Source organism: Erinaceus europaeus, chromosome X (genome assembly GCF_950295315.1).
Source record: "Erinaceus europaeus chromosome X, mEriEur2.1, whole genome shotgun sequence".
Classification (NCBI taxonomy): domain Eukaryota; kingdom Metazoa; phylum Chordata; class Mammalia; order Eulipotyphla; family Erinaceidae; genus Erinaceus; species Erinaceus europaeus.
In genome coordinates this window covers 121,458,302-121,476,073 of record NC_080185.1, presented here as the reverse complement: position 1 = coordinate 121,476,073, position 17,772 = coordinate 121,458,302, and the positions used below count along the sequence as shown (strand labels likewise).

Here is a 17,772-nt window from a genome sequence, read left to right as displayed (position 1 = left end):
TCATGCCTGAGAAATAGGGTAAGAGATGTTATTTTTATAGCAGTGAATCTAAGATTTCTGGAACTCTGACAAACTACCCACCTAAGAACAGAATTCAAAAGTTTAATTTTAGAGTGGCATAGGTGGAAAAGACTCAGAGGCATCACTGACAATTATGCTGACATGAGCTGAAACTGACTGTCAAGAAGCCCAGACCAAGGGGCTGGGTGGTGGCTCACTCAGTGAAGTGCACATGCTGTCATATGCAAGGGTCTAGCTCCTACTCCCCACCTGCTGGGATCACGAGCAGTAAAAAAGTGGTGAGGGTATCTTCCCTTCTCTCTCTATCTTTCTTTCCCCACTACCTCTCTCTGTCCCTCGCATTCTATAAAAAATTGGTTGTTGGAACAATGGAGTCATTCAGGCAATAATGCTGGTAGCAAATATAAAACAAAGAGAATAAACATATTCCTAGACTGCTTCAGCAGATGTGGAGACAAGGTGCCAGAGGTCACATTCCTCCCCACCTCCATGCAGACCGAAACCCACTTAGAGTGCAGGGCTCCATGCAAGCATACTGACAAGTCAGGTTGGTTGTTCAGTGGTAGAACACAGGACTTGCACGCCTGTGGTCCCAGATTTGACCCTCAGCACTACAAATGCCAAAGCTGAGTGGTGCTCTAGTCTCTCTCTTTCCCTCTCTCTCCCATAAAAATAAAGTAAGTCTCCTCCTTTAAAAGGAATACTGACAAAGTAAAGATAGCAACTAGAACTGCTTATGTGACTCAAACCCATGGTATGAGGAGCAACTGACCAAGTGAAGGAGAAAGACTTAACAATGAACTGGCCTCACTTATTTAAAGACTGCTCCAGGAAAGATCAATTTAGCTTCATAGGGCAGAACAAGGTAGAGGTAAAGCACTTTGTGTTTAATGGAGGGACCATCTTTCCATCAAGAAAGGAACAAGAAATAGAAGAGATGTGAAGTGGTGAACCATCAATCTAAGGCCTCTGAACTGAGAATACTGAGCATTTGTTAAAGAAGTTGCAGAGAATTCAGAAGGGGGCAGGCAGACTCAACTACTACATCCAGAACGTTAAGTGCTTGGCACTACTGACATTTAATAACAGATGATATTGTTGTTGTTTGGGAGCTAGCAGTGCATTGTAGAACTGTAGAATACTTAGTAGGATCCCTATCTACTAGAAGTCAACAGCACCCACCCGCGCGCGCGCACACACACACACACACAGAGTTGTGACAACCCAAAATATCTCTAGACATTGTCAAATGTCTGGGAATCAGGGATATTAGGGGGAGGTAAAAAATCACTCCTGTTGAGAACCACTGACCAAGTCATCTTCAGACTGCCTGGTCCTTGGAAGGTGGCTTCAGCAGATATAGGTCTATGCACAAATTCTGCTTTAGCTCTGTGTCCTAATATGAGTCTCACCAGTGTCTTCTCTTACTCTCCAGTGGATTCCTGTTTGGAGGGTAAATTACACATTGCCCTCCCTCTGCACAGAACATTTTCTTAATGACAACATTAATCCCTTTGCTGATAAAGGAAGTTGTAGTCATGGTTGATAATAATGGTTACTATTTCCCACACATCTCTATTCTTGGGATCAGCGTTAGAAGGTTCACATACTCGTTTGATTTTGTCTGCTGAGAGCACTGATGACCCATTCTGCTGAAGGATCTGCAACTGACGCCTCACAGTGGGATTCTGAATGTCCTGCAGTGGATAATTTCTGGCAGTCTTGGACTGTTCTTCATAAAATTCAGACCATTTGGCCCCAGCGTCATTCTGAAAGGACAAAAAATAGAATCAAAGTCCGAATGGCACTTCTTGAAGAGATAGAACACAAGATAGAGTCCAAAGAACATCTGGTAGAACATCTAACATTTCCTGAGTGGATAGTTCTCTACTTTGCTATAGGTCAAACTTGGGTTAAGAGTGGCCAGGCCACTCACGGACACTCTCTCTTTTTGGCCAAGTGCCTAGTTTTCCCAAGGGTCCTATCCCCAGAACAAGAAGTAAATTCCCACAGATGATACACATTGTGGGGCCTTGGAATTTATAGCCTGTGTACTTTGACGTGGGTCGGTTGACTAAGGAATTCAACGATGAAGGCTCAAGCAGGAGAGTCTGGTAGAGCTCAGAGGAGACATAATGAGAATGCAGCCCCTCACGAGGATGGGAACCATGAGAAATGAGGATCCGTTTTAATCAGTTCCATGGTACAAGGACTTACCAGAAATTCTGACTTTATTTTTTTATTTCCTTATTGGGGAAATAATGTTTTACATTTGACAGTAAATACAATAGTTTGTACATGCGTAACATTTCCCAGTTTTCCACATAACAATACAACCTCCACTAGGTCCTCTGTCATCCTTCTTTTGACCTGTATTCTTCCCCCCACCCACCCCAGAGTCTTTGACTTTGGTGCAATATGCCAATTGCAGTAGAAATTCTGATTTTTAAATTATTATGCCCCACTCACCCACCCACCCAAGGAAACTTGGTGGTTTTCTATGCACAAAAGAAGTCAATATGCAGTTGATGATTCCAGGAGTCACTTTACCTTGCCCCATCTTGAACATGGACTTCTCCAGACTTCTCTAGTACAGTCTCATCTCAGCACACAAACTCATTTCCATGTATCAAAGACTAAAATGAGCAACTATTTTGCACATCATACTTTTCTATAACCATATGCAAGAGGTAACAAACAAAGCAAGTAAGGATTCCATTCCTGGAATAAGACACCTCTGACTAGTTGTATAACCCTGAGCAAATTATTTAGATTCTCTGAACCCTAGTTCCCTTAAATGAAAACATAGAGTAATTATAGGGCTTACCTTAAGAAACAATTACAAGGAGAAGAATTCACAAGTGGTGAAGCAGTGTTGCAAGTGCCTCTTCCTCTCTCTCTCTCTATCTTCCCTTTCCTGCTCAAATTCTCTCTGTCTCTATAAAAAAATGAAAAAGAAAAAAAAAAAAAGATTGCCAGGAGCAGTAGATTCATCAAGTAGTCACTAAGCCCCAGAGATAACCCTGATGGCAATTGAAAAAAAAAGAGAAAAAGAAAAATGTTTATCAAAATGTCTAATACATTCTGAATGTTCAATGAATGTAGGCTATCTTAATTATAGGAGGAAAAAACACCTTTGTCCTTAAGTTGCTTTTGACTTTATCAGATGGATAAGCTATATTTTGTGAAATCTTCTTTAATGAAACATAAGGTAATGTGTAAGTAGATCTGAGGAGATCAAATATTTTCTGTTCTAGGAAAGAGCAACTCACCCAGGACATGCCCTCATGGAAAGGTAGTCTATACATAGGCCCCTCTTACAATCCACCACTCGTTTCATTTTTATTCAATCCAAGATCATTTACTTTCAAGTAAAAAATTTCTGGTAAATCTTAATACCAAGTTATAGAAATGATCTGATCCTCAGTCTACTTTGGAAACAACTCACAATCCCCCAAAGACCTCAGTCTTAGAACATTCATATTTTTCATGTGAGAACTTTGAAGAGATCTGTTTTATTTTATTTAGCAGTATTACACAGCAAGAATCTCATTTTATGTCTCCAGAAATCATTATTAATTTATGTAGCCCACAGTTCATTGTAACCTAAAATTGTAGATATTTGGGGGAGGCAAGGGCTGGCACACTGTGGCTGAGTACACACATTATCACGAGCAAGGACCCAGATTCCAGCCCCCATTCCTCACCTGCGGAGGGATACTTCACAAGTGTTGAAGCAGGTCTGCAAGTGTCCCTCTGTCTCTTTCCCTCTCTTTCTCCTCCTCCCCTTTCAATTTCTCTCTGTCCTATCAGATAAAATAGAAGGAAAAAAATGGCTGCCAGGAGCAGTGGGTTCACAGTGCCAGCACCAAGCCCCAGCGATAACGCTGGAGGTGAACCAAAGTTTTGTTGTATACACAGGTGCAGTTCTCTCAGTAGAATTCTAAGAGTGGATTCGATGGGTTAGAGCATTTTTAGTTTCAACAAGTATTGCCAAATTTTTGTAAATTTGATTTTGTGTCAACTCAGTATCTCATAATTATTACAATTTCACTTTTGATTATAAGTGAAACTTTTTAAAATCCTTTATCACTTAGTAACATTCCTGTATATATTCTGAATGATGGTCTTTTGTTAAAGCAAAACATGTTGGGACCATGTGTAAGCCTGATAGAGCTTAGGGAGAACCACCCCCGTCCCTGGATGGAGGTCTGAGAAGATAACCTCTTGGTAAGTCTCTCTCAACCGAGGTGAGCATAAGGGGGGAAACTCAGACTTGGTTCTTTCCTTCTTGACTCTCAGGTCCACAGAAACCACAGTACTTCCCTCCATTAACCATAGGCCACATGGCCGCAGATTCACTTATTCAAAGTCACCTTCTGATCACAGAAGAACACACCTTATCACACACTTCATCACACACCTCAGACCCCAGACAAGAGAAATTCCAAACTATATGGCTTTTTGATATCCATCTTCTCTCTGTCTCACCCTACAGGTTTAACCCCTATGCTTCTCTCAAATACCTTTGGATAATTAAGTTGCTTGTGTCATGGAGAATAACTGTCTTGTATCTCATCAATTCCTGTTATACCAGCCCCCTACCTTAGGGGCATGCCGACCGTTGAGAAACCTGTAATTTCTGACATATTTCAGTAATATTAACTTCATTTGTTTTTCTATTTAACTCATGTCCACTTTGCTAATAAACGGATTCTACGGATTCTAGGATTCTAGGCATGGTAAGAGTCCCCTGGTGTCTTTTACTTTGTGTCACCCCTGTCGTGAGCGAGAAAGAACCAGTCCGTTACCTTTCCCCTGGAGACCACCACAAACCAGAGAGAGATACCGAAAATAACAAATGTGTATTTATAACAGATTTTGATGTACATAAGCTTAATTCTGATGTAACTGACCTGATCAGTTTTTCCTTCAATTTAATTCTTTCGTCTCTTATTTAGTAAACCCTTGTTAACTAGAGTCATTTAATAAGGTGTCCCTAACAAAAAGATACCTTCATTTTCGTATAAAATTCCAAGTCTTACTTATCTGATTCAGTCTTCAATCCATCTTGGATTTGTTTGTGTCTATTGCATAAGTAGGAATCCTTTGAACTTTGGGTTACATAAAGGCCCCCTAAGGTTTTTAAAGATGTTTCTTTTCCCACAAAGCACTAAATATCTGAACTAATTTTTAAAAATTTGATAGAGCGTGAGAGAGAGACAGAGAGGAAAGGTACCTGCAGCACTGTTCCACTGCTTATGAAGCTTCCCTCCTGCATGTGGGGACTGGGGACTTGAGGCCTGGCCCACAAGCATGGCAGTGTGGACATTCTACTTGGGTATACCACCAATGAGTCCCAGCTTGAATGAACATTTGTTAATTTCTTGGCTCAATATTTCTGTACCATGATACTAGTGTACATTCCATTTCCACACCTATTAAATGACTCCTAAGTGAAGCTTCAGTCTGAAAACATCTCTAAGTCAGGACTCTGCCCTCATCTGCTTTTGCAAATAAAGTTTTATTTAAAAAAAGTTATATCCATAGATTTATGTATCATCTGTGTGGCTCCTTTTTTTTTTTTTACAGTGGCATGGAAATAGCCTATAAAAGCAGAGTTGATAAGAGGTCTTAGGGCCTGAAAAATATGCTGAGCAACATTATCAGGACTGAATCAGAAAACCCAGAAAGTGAGAGTTTTTATAGAACCCAAAATTCAATTCAAAAAGGGGGGGAGGAATCTCTAGTTTCAGAGAGCAAAAGTACATCCATCAGAAGCAATTAGGAAAGCACTTTGTCAACGTCTGATTCAGACAAACCAGTTAAATTTTTTTTTAAATGAGCCCAGAGAGTGTTTTTGCATATTGACCAGATACTTGATGAAACTTGGAAACCATTGTTAACTTTTGGGCATGTTACCGTTATTAAGATTGTTTTACAATTTCTTACTTTGAGAGTTACAAGGTGAAAAAATCTACATATCAAACTGCCTGAGGTTTACTATATCATTTTAAAGAACCCAGTAAACACAGTTTGGTAGAAAAATAAAGCTTAATCAAAAGGTTGACAACTAGTGACACTAGGTGATAGGCACAAGGAGAGATAATATATTGTCTCTCCCTTTTAATGCATGTTTGAAAATTCTTATGGTAAAAATTAAAGAAAAGTCCAAGCAGTGAAATGCTATTTGGTAATAAAAAGGAATGATGCAATGTTACAAACTGCAATCTGCAGAGGGAAGGACTCAGGCCACAAAACACCACCTACTATACATTTAATATTCCAAACAGGCAAATCTATAGAGACAGAAAGTAGATTGGTGGTTGCTTAGAGCTGGAGGTGATGGGGGGAGGAAGTGGAATAATTAGTGGACATGTGGTTTCTTTTTAGAGTGATGGAAACCCTATAAAATTGGAGGGTGGTGGCAGTTGTACAAATCTGTAAATAGCCTAAAATGCACTGAATTATGCACTTTAAGTTGTTGGATTTTATGGTGCATAAGTGATATCCCAGGGAAGGGAAGCTGTTGTTAAAAGCCCTCACTAGTAAAAGCAAAGAAAATAAAACACCTTTTTCCCCTAGGTCCTAGAACAAGGTCTGAAACTCCCATGGAACATTTTCAAACTAAAGGATTAAGTCCAAAGGGAACTCCTGCTCTTTTACCCAGTTACCTGAACAAATCAGGAAGCAGTGACAGTCTTGGCCCAGAATATCCTACCTAGATGAAGCTGGTGGCCAGCCGGCATCCTGCCAGAGTGCTCAGATCAAACAGTAATCGTGACAAACTTGGACATGCCCAAACATATCATTTGGAGTTGCTCAAGTTTAACATCACCACAATTACATCACTCAAGTAGGACATAACCAAGTCTTCAAAACAAAGGAAAACCACCATGGACAAGACTGTGCTCTGAATACATATGAATACCCTGAACTTATTGGATTTATCTAGTCATGACTGTCACTTAATAGAAAACCTTGACAGTGCCTACCTAGCCCCTGTATTGCCAAAGATTTTCAGGAGGAGAGCTGGTAGCATTGGATTTCCCGAATTCCACTCTTTTGGGGAGCGTCGTGAACTTTCTGTCCCTAGTACCTGTATGTAGGCACCGCATATGGTGGGGGTGGGGAGGGTGAGAAGTGACAAACTCACTGCAGACAGGGAGGAAGTGGAAATCTCTCCCTTAGGTAGAGACTAGCAATTTAAAAGCCCCTTGCTCTGAGTTCACAGTGACCTGGACCCTAAAGATGGAGGAACAAGTTTCAGAATCAGGCACACAGACCTAGGAGCCCCCAAAGTCCCAGCAATAGGAAGCTGAACCAGTGAAAGAGTATGTATGGAATAGTGAACCAGGACACCCTTGCCAGCTCTCTTTTGGGGGCAAAATGTATTCAGGGACCTCCTAGGTTTCTGGAGAGCTTCTGACTTTGCAATAAAGAAAGAAAGAAAGAAAGAAAGAAAGAAAGAAAGAAAGAAAGAAAGAAAGAAAGAAAGAAAGAAAAAAAGAAAGAGAGAGAGAGAGAAAGAAAGAAAGAAAGAAAGAAAGAGAAAGAGAAAGAAAGAAAGACCTCTGCTGATTTATGACGCACTCTATTTAAAAAAAAATTAAAACCCAAAGTCCAGGAAAGTGATTCCTTGGTTGGAACTCATACATAGCAATGGCTTGAGGCTCCAGGTTTGATGCCCAGCACTGCTCAGAGCCAAAGCAATCTTCCTACACACACACACACACACACACACACACACACACACACACACACCTAAAATACCAAACAAACAAATGCAACAAAGAAGGCAATGCGGAAAAAGTAATCCTCCTAAATGTGGAGGTAGTTACAGCTGAACTGGTGACTATGTGATCCTACACGAGAACTGTCTTTACATGGAAGGAGCACTTTATTGTATATCTCATGACAAATGTTCCGTGATTGCTTTTCACAGAGTTTCTGAACAATCTGGAAACCTGCTTTGAGCCAAGCCTTGCTCCTTATCATCACACTCCTACATTGAGAGCTTTGGACACATTGCACTGATGGATGCTTTTACTGTGAGGTCTAATTTCGCTGCTGGACCAAAGATTACCATAGGGTCAGATCCATAGGCTGACGAGACCAATTTCCTGACTCTGAAAATTAGCCTCCAGGAGCAGTGGATTCATGGTGCAGGCACCGAGCCCCAGCAATAAGCCTGGAGGCAAAATAAAATAAAACAAAATAAATCCCTCTCTCCATTGTTACCGGTCATTTCTATTAGGAACAACAAAATAGAACCCTTTGTGGGCCCCCATAGGAACTTGCCCTCAACTTGGATCAACAATGGTAGAGAATGTTCCATCCTCCGAAGGGAGGATGGACAACATACTCTATGCAACACCTGAGGAAGATGGGTCGATATTGGGGCAGCTTGGAATGTTCCTACTCATGACCACAGAATGTGAGCTCAGATCTACAGGGATGCAGAGGTCACACAGGCTCCTAAGCTAATTATGGGCCCCAGATCACATCAAATCGATGGGGGTTACAGTCAACAATATTAGGAAGCTACTCTCCTCCCTGATCCAGCTTTCTGGTCCTTTCCCAGCCAGGACATCATCTCCCCAGACAATAATTAGGATCCACCTGTATATTATATTTCAGGCTCAGAAAAAAAAAACACTAGTATAGCTACAGGCCCTTTAAAATATAACTAAAATATGCCTACTAGCTACCTACAAAATGGAGCCCCCCCCCAACACTTCATCTGCACTATTCCAGCCTTTAGGTCCATGACTGTTCAACAATTTGTTTGGCTTTGTATGTTAACTCTCTTTTCAGCCACCAGGTTCCAGATGCTAGCAGGATGCGACCAGACTTCCCTGGACAGACGACCCCACCAATGTGTCCTGGAGCTCCGCTTCCCCAGGGCCCTTCCCCACTAGGGAAAGAGAGAGACAGGCTGGGAGTATGGATCGACCAGTCAACGCCCATGTTCAGCAGGGAAGAAATTACAGAAGCCACACCTTCCCCCTTCTGCATCCCACAATGACCTTGGGTCCATACTCCCAGAGGGTTAAAGAATAGGAAAGCTATCAGGGAAGGGGATGGGATACAGAGGTCTGGTGGTAGGAATTGTGCGAAGTTGTACCCTCTTATCCTATGGTTTTGTCAATGTTTCCTTTTTATAAATAAAAAATTAATAATAAATAAATAAAATTAAAAAATTAAAGATATCCTCAATTAAACAAATCCAATTACAAAGAAGACTAAGGCAAGTATAAACCTATGGAACTACATTAAATTAAAAAGCTTCTGCACAGCAAAAGAAACCACTACCCAAACAAAGAGACCCCTCACAGAGTGGGAGAGGATCTTTGCATGCCATACATCAGATAAGAGTTTAATAACAAAAATATATAAAGAGCTTTCCAGACTCAACGAGAAAAGAAATGACCCCATCCAAAAATGTGGAAAGGATGTAGACAGAATATTCACCACAGAAGAGATCCAAAAGGCCGAGACACATGAAAAAATGCTCCAAGTCTTTGATTGGCAGAGAAATGCAAGTAAAGACAACAATGAGATACCACTTGACTCCTGTGAGAATGCCATACAACAGAAAAGGTAGCAGCAGCAAATGCTGGAGAGAGTGTGGGGTCAAAGGAACCCTCCTACACTGCTGGTGGGAATGTCAATTGGTCCAACCTCTGTGGAGAACAGTCTGGAGAACTCTCAGAAGGCTAGAAATGGACCTACCCTATGATCCTGCAATTCTTTTCCTGGGGATATATCCTAAAGAACCCAACACACCCATCCAGAAAGATCTGTGTACACATATGTTCATAGCAGCACAATTTGCAATGGCCAAAACCTGGAAGCAACTCGAGTGTCCAACAACAGATGAGTGGCTGAGCAAGTTCTGGTGTATATACACAATGGAATACTACTCAGCTATTAAAAATGGTGATTTCACCATTTTCAGCCCATCTTGGATGGAGCCTGAAGAAATCATGTTAAGTGAAATAAGTCAGAAACAGAAGGATGAATATGGGATGATCTCACTCACAGGCAGTTGAAAAACAAAATCATAAGAGAAAACACAAGTAGAGGGAGTCGGGCGGTAGCACAGCGGATTAAGCGCACATGGCGCAAAGTGCAAGGACCGGCATAAGGATCCCGGTTGGAGCCCCCAGCTCCCCACCTGCAGGGAAGTCACCTAACAAGCAGTGAAGCAGGTCTGCAGGTATCTCTCTTTCTCTCCCCCTCTCTGTCTTCCCCCTCCTCTCTCCATTTCTCTCTGTCCTATCCAATGACATCAAGAACAACAATAACTATTACAACAACAATTTAAAAAGACAACAAGGGCAACAAAAGGGAAAATAAATAAATAAAAATGTTTAAAAAGGAAAAAAAAGAAAACACAAGTAGAACCTGAACTGGAGTTGGTGTATTGCACCAAAGTAAAAGACCCTGGGGTGGGTGGGGAAAGGATGACAGAGGACCTAGTGGGGGATGTATTGTTATATGGAGAACTGGGAAATGTTATGCATGTACAAACTATTGTATTCACTGTCGAATGTAAAACAATCCCCAAATAAAGAGAAAAAAATGGATTGTTCCTGCTAATGTTTCACTTTAAAAATATATTTATTCTATGCAGCTACTAAGAACAATGAACTCAACTTCTCTGACCCATCTTGGACAGAGCTAGAAGGAATTATGTTAAGTGAGCTAAGTCAGAAAGATAAAGATGAGTATGGGATGATCCCACTCAACAGAAGTTGAGAAAGAAGATCAGAAAGGGAAACTAAAAGCAGGATCTGACTGTCTAAACTAAAAGCAGGATCTGACTGTCTAAGACAGCAGGAACCTCACATCTCCACTATAGAGCCTAAACTTTCCTCAGTCCTGGGACCCTAGGGTAGGGCTCACTTTCCCGTATGCTTCTCCCAATTCTTATCAAATAATATTGCATCTGCTGATTGCAACCTAATCAGTGCAATGAGTGCCACCTCAGCATGCTTCACTTCAGACTGTGTCCAGAGACTTCAGGTGTGGAATGACAGCCCTTCAGCTTCATCACTCGGGTGAGACCTTTCCTTTCATAGTATTCTCTAATTCCATCCCAGGTAGTTAACTTCCTAACAAAGTCCCAAAACCTAGATATAGACCAGGTTCCAGGAGATAAAGCATATGTTCACACGTATCCATAAACTAGGGCAAATATATACCTGAAATCAGTAGTACACTAGAGTTTGCAGTGAGTACCCCCCAACACTTCATCTGCACTATTCCAACCTTTGGGTCCATGATTCTTCAACAATTTGTTTGGCCTTGTATGTTAACTCTCTTTTCAGCCACCAGGTTCCAGATGCCATCAGGATGCCGGCCAGGCTTCCCTGGACTGAAGACCCCACCAATGCATCCTGGAGCTCCACTTCCCCAGAGACTCACCCTACTAGGGAAAGAGAGAGGCAGACTCGGAGTGTGGATCGACCAGTCAACGCCCATGTTCAGCGGGGAAGAAATTACAGAAGCCAGACCTCCCACCTTCTGCGTCCCACAACGACCCTGGGTCCATGCTCCCAGAGGGATAAAGAATAGGAAAGCTATCAGGGGAGGGGAGGGGATATGGAGATTGGGTGGCGGGAATTGTGTGGAGTTGTATCCCCCATCCTATGATTTTGTTAATGTCTCCTTTCTTAAATAAATAAATAAAAAAACCAACAACAACAACAAAAGAATAGGGAAGCTTCCAATGGAGGGGATGGGATACGCAATTCTGGTGGTGGGAATCATATGGAATTATACTCCTCTTATCCTACAGTCTTGTTAAGCATTATTAAATCACTAATAAGTTAAAAAAATAATTTAAAAAGTAACCTTTTACTCCTTCAGTTGTGTTCATGTAACTAAAACTTTTAAAACACCTTAAATATTAAAAATTAATAATAAAAAATATTTTTTATTTATTTCCTTTTGTTGCCCTTGTTTTATTGTTGTAGTTATTGTTGTTGTTCTTGATGTCATTGTTGTTGGATAGGACAGAGAGAAATGGAGAGAGGAGGGGAAGACAGAGAGGGGAAGAGAAAGACAGACACCTGCAGACCAGCTTCACCGCCTGTGAAGCGACTCCCCTGCAGGTGGGAAGCAAGGGGCTCGAACTGGGATCCTTAAGCTGGTCCATTAACGCTTAACCCGCTGCACTTAACCCACTGCGCTACTGCCTGACTCTCCACTTTTTTTTTTTAGACTGAAGAATGGCCTTGTTTTACAAGGAGGACCAATTTTACCACTTGCAATGTAACTAGCACCTTCTCCTATGCATCTCTTCTAAACTTCCAAAGGCACCACCTTCTGAATATGAGGCGATTCAGTCAGTACAAGTGCGAGCATTCCATCCTTTCTTGTTCCATCTCTGATTGTTTTTCTCTTTTTGAATCAGATTTTGTACAGCTGATTCTACACTCACTGCCAATTCTCCCAGGTCACTTTATCTCATTCCAGTTATTCTTTGCTTTGTGTGTATGGAACATTCTCTATGTCTAAAATTCTTCCTTTAGTGCAAATTAAAACCACAATTTTAATTGTGAGTTAGCACAACTGATTGTGAGGTAGCATGTCTCACTGGTGAGGATGGCCTACATCAAAGAGATCTATGAAGGTTTGGAGAAAAAGGCACTCTGCTGCACTACTGGTAGGAATTCAAGCTGTTGCAGCTCCTACGATGGTGGAGGAGGACTTAGGCTGGGAGTAAGAGTGTTTTGCAGAAAACATAGAAATTTTATACATGTACCAACAATTGTATTTACTGTAAACCCCATAATACATTTTTTTCATTTTCCCTTTTGTTGCCCTTGTTTTTCTTTTATTGTTGTAGTTATTATTGTTGTTGTTGATGATGTCGTCATTGTTAGATAGGACAGAGAGAAATGGAGAGAGGAAGGGAAGACAGAGAAGGGGAGAGAAAGACAGACACCTGCAGACCTGCTTCACTGCTTGTGAGGCGACTCCCCTGCAGGTGGGAGGCCGGGGGCTCCAACTGGGATCCTTACGCTGGTCCTTGTGCTTTGCGCCACCTGAGCTTAACCCACTGCGCTACCCCCCGACCTCCCCTTGGTCACTCTTTATTCTCTTAATTTTAAAATAAAAATACTTAAACAGGGCATCGGGTTAAGCACACGATATACACACACAGAGGTATAAAACTATACCTCTAAAGTTTTGTTATACTGTAAACTAATGTCAAACCAATTACAAATATTAAATCAATGAAATTCTTCCTTTATATACAACCACTAGAAGCAACTTGTACCTCAGCAGTCTGCTCATTTGGCACCTGCCACAGTGCCTTTTGCATTATGGGATCTCAAATCATGTGATCAGAGAACAGAAGAAAAAGCCATTTTCTTCTCTGCCTGCTGCAACTCACACAGGTGCACCTGAACACATCGATGCATCATTCAGCCCTTGAGGAGGAAGATATTGGGCGCCTCGCTTACTTCATGCATTCGGTCACTTTCACTTTCCATTACAAAGCTTCTACTTTCCTTAAGTTTGGTCATAATTTGTGATTGATGCCCTTTCAGTTCTGGCCTTTGCACAAACCAACCAGTACAATTCAGAAGTGACAGCACATAGTGATCCAGAGATGGTTTTAACACACATCACGACACCTCATTCTATCACATGTCTTCTCAGAGTCTAAGCATGCCACAGAACTGTTACCCCTCTTTCCAGCACGCACAACACTTCTCAGACTATTAACAATGATTTTGTTTATTGTTTCGCTATGCTTACAAGTACCTATCATTAGTGTATGTGTGTGTGTGTGTCTGTGTGTGTGTGTGTGTGTGTGTGTGTAATTCACTTCACAGCAACCCTATGAGGCATTACAAGTACCTATCATTAGTGTGTGTGTGTGTGTGTGTGTGTGTGTGTAATTCACTTCACAGCAACCCTATGAGGCAGATTTTCGAGTGTTATATTTTTTCATAGATGAAAACACTAAGGCACAGAGAGATTCACTAACTAGCTCAAGTTGACCCAGCTAGAAAGCGGTGGAGCCAGGATTTGGACTTACGCAGTGTGGCTCCAGAGCTTACCATTGAAGAAGATGCCCATAAACCTTCACCACCATCTATGGCACTACTGAACTAAGAATGAAAACAAACATACAGTACAGAACAGGCACCTCCAACAGAGATCAAATGAAGAATGAGAAAACAAAAACAAGAGTATGGAGACAGAGGGAGATAATGACCAAAAGGAGGCAAGGAAAAATGATCTCTTGACAACACGGGGCTGTCAAAATCTCCTGTATTTCTTTGAGTTTGAGAAAAATGAAGAAGGAGGAGGAAGAGAAGGAGAAGGGGAGGAGGAGAAGGAGGAGGAATTAGAAGAAGAAGAAAAAGAAGGAGGAGGAGGAGGAGAAGGAGAAAAAAACTCTCTTGAGAGATTTTCAATGAGGTACTGGATTTGATCTGCCCACTTAATTTAAACAAGTAACCCTCTAATCACTTGGAAAAAGTAAACACCAGAACTACATTTTTGAAGGCATTTATTATGTCACACACACACACACACACACACACACACACACACCCCTTCTCTTCAATATAGCTGTTCACATTTTTAGCACTAAGTGTGTGATCTCTGTGAAATGACTTCCCAAATCCTTTCACTTGTCAGATCAAGCCTTTCACTTTCCCAGAGCATCCTGAGATTTGTCAGACCTGGCTTACTTATGGTTTTTCTCAGTGGAGTCTGTAACCTTTGGAAGTCTTCAGAGCTCTGTGTCAAATAAAGAAGGAATTCCCAAGTCAGCTTCACCTCACTCGCAACGAGCTTAGTTACTTATCTAGCTCTTTTCCTATGTCTCCTATTGCATTTTTTTTTCAGTTCATAGATCACTGTAGGCAGTTTGTAGATATTCTGTTGGCACTGTAAGCTTTGGGAATTTATCAGCTCAATAATTCATGGCATCTCCATGAAAAGCTCTGAAACCTTGACTATGATGAGAGTTACGGTGGCAACTTATAAAACATGTTCACTGGTTTCCAAGAATCTGAATTTAGTATGCAATATTTTGTAATGATTTTCCAAATCAACCCCAAGGTCAATTAAATTTAGTTGTCTGAGGTACTGAGGCAAATATCCAATGTCACAGTTCAGAGTATTTCTTTGATTTCCCTTTTCGGTGCTACAGACAGCAATATAATCTCTAAGAAGTAACAAATGCCCCTCAGGCAGTCGTGAGAACTCACCATCTTTTGGATATTCTCTTCAGTAATATTGATGTTATAATTCCAAGAAGCCAGGGCACTTTCGTAAGACACATTCTCAGCTTGCCTGTTAAAATCATCCAAAAATTTCTTGGCCTCTTCCTCAATGTTGGTTTGAGCAGCAGTCACAGCAACAAGGCTGAGAAAGAGCCAGAAAGAGCCCAACATCTTTCTCTGTGCGCCAAGCTCCCATCCACTGAACAACTCTCCCTCGAGTCAAACCTCTTCAAGAGTTGTACTCTCTCATCAGCCTTTGAACTTGGGTTGGGCACTGAGCAGGGAAGATGGAAAAAAAAAGAAGGAGAAAAAACAGTAAACAATCTGCTGAACCAACATAAAGTTCATCTTGGACAGGACAGATATGTAAACAGATTTTAGAACGATTTTTAAAGTAAATCAAATAAACAAATGTTATTCATTAATCCTAGAGAATCATGACTCTCTTAGCACTTTATGACCAAATCAAAACTTGTAGATTTGGTTAATATGTTCCTAAGAAGCTGCTAAACATACACTGAAAATGTTACAATTTTACAGTGACCAGAGAAACCTAAAATGAGGTGTCATTAGAGTATTGTGGGTGCTTACACATTTTCCAGATCGCTCAAGTGGACAAGTCCCAGAAACTACTTTATCAGGTAATACTTTTCCTTTCTAAATTAAAAAAAAATCTCTTTGCTTTTTGGAATTCATTTTTTTCCTGATAAAGTTTTCATTCCCTTGACTACTTTTAAAATGACATTATTTATTTATTTATTTATTTATTTATTTATTTATTTATTTATATGAGAGAGAGAGAGCATAGAACACTTAGTCAACACAGGACTGAGAACTGAGCCTGTGGCCTCATACATCCACCACTGAGCCACCTCCCAACTGCACAACCATCTTAAAAATTATAGGACTTTCCTCCAATCCACAGGTTCACTCTAATATCCTGGTTTCAGAAAACCTGACAAGGTTCACTATGTATTTTTCCTATATTCACATTAAACACCAGCCCTACAGGTCTATCGTGTGCTTCCCTCCGTTTTGCTTATCTGTTCAAAAGTTAAGGTCACAAGGAAGTAGGAACGCCTCCTCACAATAGGAAATTCCAGGTGCCCATATTAAGTTCTAATTGTCCATAGTCATAGAATCATGGTGGCATCAAATTCAAAGAGACTTCTATGGCTCTCCTGAGGCTATCAGGAGCTGCCTCAGTGTCCTCAGTGCCTGAGGTAGGAGTGTCATAGATAAGACAGGAGCTGCTTGAAATGTCAGGGCTGCTGGGATTGCTTGAGTGTGATTATGAAACCTTCATACAGGGAATACATTTTTTCACCCAGAAAAACAAGTCTACCAGGTCTAAGTGAAATAGCAGTAACCAAGCCTTCTCAAAAAGTTTCCACTACCTTCCCTTATTGCAGTGTGGGATATATAATTGGAGATTAAAAAAGAATTACTGGGGACCATTCAAAGAACTTTGCAGGGGTCAGGGAGGTGGCTCACTGGGTGAATCACAGGACCAGCACATGTAAAGCCCAGAGTTCAATTTCCAGCACCATATAAGCTGGGGGGGGGGGTGCTCTGTTTTGATCTCTTATAAGACTTAAAGAAAATCTTAACAAAAAGCCCAAAGTCCATTATAATATCTCATTTAAGCATAACAGCAGACCTATAAGTAAATGCTTTTCTTACCTTCATACAGATTATGAAACTGAGATTCAGAGAACTTAAATCAATTAGCAACCCCGCAAAGAGACAACACAAAAGCATTCCGGGTGGTCTAGGATCCAGGCCTTGATCTAAGTGTGGGTAGGAAGCAGTAATGGAGGTTCAAAGAGAGAGTAGCAGGAGGATATGTACTTCAGGGAAGAATTTGGACTTCCTTCCACCAAACCAGAAAGAGTTGGATTCTCCAGACCCTTGATGCGACTCAGAAACTAGCATCCTTCTAAGAAAGCCCCTGACACATTTGTGCAGTTGTAAAGATAAAGAATGTTGAAAGCATGTGTGAGGTGGGAATAAACTGTGAGATTTCAACAGACTCCGCCCACAGTGGAGGAAGCTGGGAGCTGATAGTTTCTCACAGGCATGAGGAGAAAAACCAGACCAGAGTGGGGGGTGGTGACAAAGAGTCGAAATGTTACTTTAATGAAAACTGAGAGAAAATCCTAGTCAAGTCACTTCTTGAATGAAGCTCTTGAGTTTAGGGGGAATGAAGGAGAGAGCAGTCCCATTTCAATTTACCAAGGCAGAAAAGATTAACATGATCACATTGAAATGAAAAAAGGACGTGAAAGCCAAAAGTCAAAAATAGATGGACAAGGAGTCTGAGATAAACAGTGAGGCAAGAAAATTCTGGAAAATTCTGGAGGTGCTGTAATGGGAGTGTCATTCACAGTAGCTCTGGAGGGCCGACTAAGCAGTTGCTGGGTTGTTGAAATTTGTGTTCACACTCCACTGAGAGGCTGCCAATGTCACAGTAGCTCCCTAGAAGTATTCT

At 41.1% G+C, this 17,772-nt stretch overlaps 1 protein-coding gene across 2 annotated transcripts in view; it reads right to left on the bottom strand.

The window, feature by feature from the left end:
- The window catches only part of ACE2 (angiotensin converting enzyme 2), a 61,316-nt gene extending 44,090 nt beyond the window's left edge, over positions 1 to 17,226 (bottom strand). For both annotated transcript variants that reach the window (XM_060183012.1, XM_060183013.1), the window contains exons 1-4: positions 16,965 to 17,226; positions 15,873 to 15,938; positions 15,267 to 15,555; positions 1,632 to 1,790 (exon numbers count right to left, since the gene is read on the bottom strand). In XM_060183012.1, the coding sequence (XP_060038995.1) occupies positions 1,632 to 1,790; positions 15,267 to 15,452 (345 nt within the window). In that variant the 5' untranslated portion in view covers positions 15,453 to 15,555; positions 15,873 to 15,938; positions 16,965 to 17,226. The remainder of the gene's footprint in view (positions 1 to 1,631; positions 1,791 to 15,266; positions 15,556 to 15,872; positions 15,939 to 16,964) is intronic.
- Between the last annotated feature and the right edge of the window lie 546 nt (positions 17,227 to 17,772).